This window comes from Ylistrum balloti, unplaced genomic scaffold, assembly GCF_031769215.1.
Source record: "Ylistrum balloti isolate Yb309-2 unplaced genomic scaffold, AGI_CSIRO_Ybal_v1 Utg370344, whole genome shotgun sequence".
Lineage (NCBI taxonomy): Eukaryota > Metazoa > Mollusca > Bivalvia > Pectinida > Pectinidae > Ylistrum > Ylistrum balloti.
Genome location: NW_026782247.1, coordinates 2,363,219 through 2,366,376, shown reverse-complemented (window position 1 = coordinate 2,366,376; position 3,158 = coordinate 2,363,219). Strand labels below are relative to the sequence as shown.

Here is a 3,158-nt window from a genome sequence, read left to right as displayed (position 1 = left end):
ATGTTAGCGTGGACAGATTTCTGGTGTAAAATATTGCTGATGTTTATAGCATTCACTCCTTTATTTACAAACTCAGCATTCATAAATTAGTGAGTTATTGGAGGATTGCGGCTATCTGTACGGACAGGAAAAAAAAGCCTTAACATTGATAACTTCATGTTATAGAAACGAATAATCAGAGAATAAGGTCATATGTTTTTGAAGGGTTTCCTTGACGATATCCGTCATGCAAATATTGGTCGATTCATGTAAGCAATGTTAGTTTCCAAATGATGAGGATAGGGTGTACAGCAATGGAACTACCAGGCATACATGCGAACATCAATCAAGTCTGTACATCTTGCTCATATTGCATGCGGCCAAAGTCGTGATCTTATCTTTTCTTTTCTTTGTGAAAGCAATCTTCCAGTCTCTCTTCAGACTGTCTCACTTTTGGCCTATACTTAAATGTTTGCTACTGTGCTATAGTTATATAATTTGAAAGTATTCAAAGATGTTTCCTCTTGTGCATTTTATGTACAATACATCGGGTTATAAGTCATTTTGACGTTTTTGATATATAATTCAATCTAATGAAAACTGGATGTTGGTTCGTCATAAACAATCTTTCGATCACGATAGCGTATTGAGGTCATATGACGTCATAAAATATCTACAAACTGATAAAAACGCGTATGTCACTCACTCAAGTTCGTGACGAAAACGATAACGTTCCTTTCAGAATGGTGGATAGAATGCTGGTCGCGGCTTTGGTCATCTTCTGCGTGGTTTTCGTTTATGGGAGTCCAACAACCCCTCCCGTTCTTAAAGCTAGATGTTTAGTAAACGGCACGTACTATAACGCAGGGGAAAGTTTCCAAAAATCTCCGTGTTCCCCCTGCTTCTGTGGAAATAATGGCCAACCAATTTGTGCTATAACAGACTGTTTCTTTACGCCTTGTGTAAATCCAGTCACAGACCCTACGAAGTGCTGTCCAACGTGCCCAGATGGTAAGTCATATTTACTGCAGATGGTATGTCTAAATGGTAAATTTGTACAATAGATGGTCCATATGGTAAATTTGTACAATAGATGGTCCAAATGGGAAATTTGTACAATAGATGGTCTGAATGGGAAGTTTGTACAATAGATGGTCCAAATGGTAATTGGATGGAGAATCATATGGTGAATTTGTACAATAGATGGTCCAAACGGAAAATTTGTACAATAGATGGTCCAGATGGGAAATTTGTACAGTAGATGGTCTAAATGGGAAATTTGTACAATAGATGGTCCGAATGGGAAATATGTATATGTCCAAATGGGAAATTTGTACAATAGATGGTCTAAATGGAAATCTTGTACAATAGATGGTATATATGTACTAAAGATATAAACAGTTACTGCATAATCGTATATGTGAACTAAATGTGATTAACCTTGTTTACACATATATTTCTGTTCTTAACAGATAATGCGTCACATAAAATCAAAGGATTTATTTGAAAAACCATTGTTTTCGCCGCCAGTTCATTCATACAACACATTACTTACTAAAAACCAATAAAAAAATCATATATTTTAAAAATATATCAACCATTAAGCGCTTTGAAACCTGTATTTGATATTGAATTTCAAAATGAAAGGCAATGTTATGGAATTAATATGAAGACTGGAGCAGCCTTAACCGACCTCTAGTTTTAAAACATCTTTAAATACAAACCTCAGAATATATATAACATATTCCAAATGATAATTATCTACTTTTGTTACAACATGATAGAATTATTACTGAATTCCATATACTCAGTCATTTACTTGTAAGCGCAATTCGGGTAGTTATATAAAAATAGGAGTAAAAGATGAGTGGTTCGGGGTGGTTGCCTAAATAAATTATAAAATTAACGAGTGATGGTGTACATACACCAAATCAAAATTAGTTTTGTAAGGTTTTTAAATATTTAAAATTATCTATCATTATTGTAACTTTTCCCATCGATTTAGGACCTAACTGCCGTGCAGGAAATGAGACTATTTCCGCCGGAAAAGACCACGTCATCGGCAACAGTATTTGTAGATGTACACACGGTCATCGCGGGGATAGTGTGGCTCTCTGTCGTCCTAACGGATGTACTCATAATGGAAAGCAGTACCCGGCTGGACCCTTCCAACCGTCTGCCTGTGAACATTGTCAATGTGACGCAGCTTCTGGGCGCGTAAGCTGTGCAATCGCAGATTGTTTTTTCAGCCCATGTGTTGACGCTGTGCACAAACCTGACGTATGCTGCCCTGTGTGTCCTAATGGTGAGTGACATTGGAATTCTAATCGATACATATTTTTGTGAGCTTCCTAGTATCATCTTCTCTGTTGAAAACAATACTCTCGAATTTAACTTTTCATAATTTTTTTCACTAAAGTCAATCGATTAAGCATCAAACATGCCTCCAACCAAGAAGTCACGCTATTTGAACTGGTCCCTTACTATAGATTATGGACAACGTTGATACCACATAGTTTAACTCCTAATTAACTCCAACACACAACAAAGTCAGTAACATGAAAGGCAAAACACCTCCAGTCGACAATGCAATGTTGTCTGATTTGAAGAGAAACTAAACAAAATTGCTTCATTTTTTCAGGTCCTAATTGTTTTGTTGGAAACAAAAAGATCCCAGCTGGCCAAGACTATATCGACGGTAATAAGATATGTCGTTGTCCTGACGATTTTCACTTCTCTGGGCCAAGTGGTCGACAGGCTGTCTGTCTTTATCACGCAACTACCGTTGTCCCAGTACAAACACCAGTGAACTGAATGTCTCCAGTAAAGTGGAGTAGTCAATATGTTATATAACTTTTTCTTTAAGTTTGCTATATTCTCTTTTTACTTTTTTGTTTGTCAGTGGACAACTTGATAATAGTTTGAAGATAAAGGAAGGATAATTTATCTGAAGCAATTCAGTATCGTATTGGTCACAACAGGTATTATATTCTGTGGTGTTATATCGTGTCATTACGAGTCGCGCTACAACAGAACACACAACCAAACGTTTCAGTCCATGAGTTTCAAAACAACATTTTCAGCAACATCTGACATATGCTCGAATATGTTATAGGTCATCTACAACTTTACGGTACGCCACCAGTCTGGTTTAAGACAAAAATGGTCATTTTCAAAGC

General features: G+C 36.6%; 1 protein-coding gene across 1 annotated transcript; it reads left to right on the top strand.

The window, feature by feature from the left end:
- The first annotated feature begins 722 nt into the window (after nucleotides 1-722).
- LOC132553685 (von Willebrand factor C domain-containing protein 2-like) lies at nucleotides 723-2,793 on the top strand. The gene is made up of 3 exons (XM_060217945.1): nucleotides 723-990; nucleotides 1,985-2,284; nucleotides 2,621-2,793. Exons 1-3 carry the CDS (start codon nucleotides 723-725, stop codon nucleotides 2,791-2,793), a joined length of 741 nt encoding a protein of 246 aa, XP_060073928.1.
- The last annotated feature ends 365 nt before the right edge of the window (nucleotides 2,794-3,158 follow it).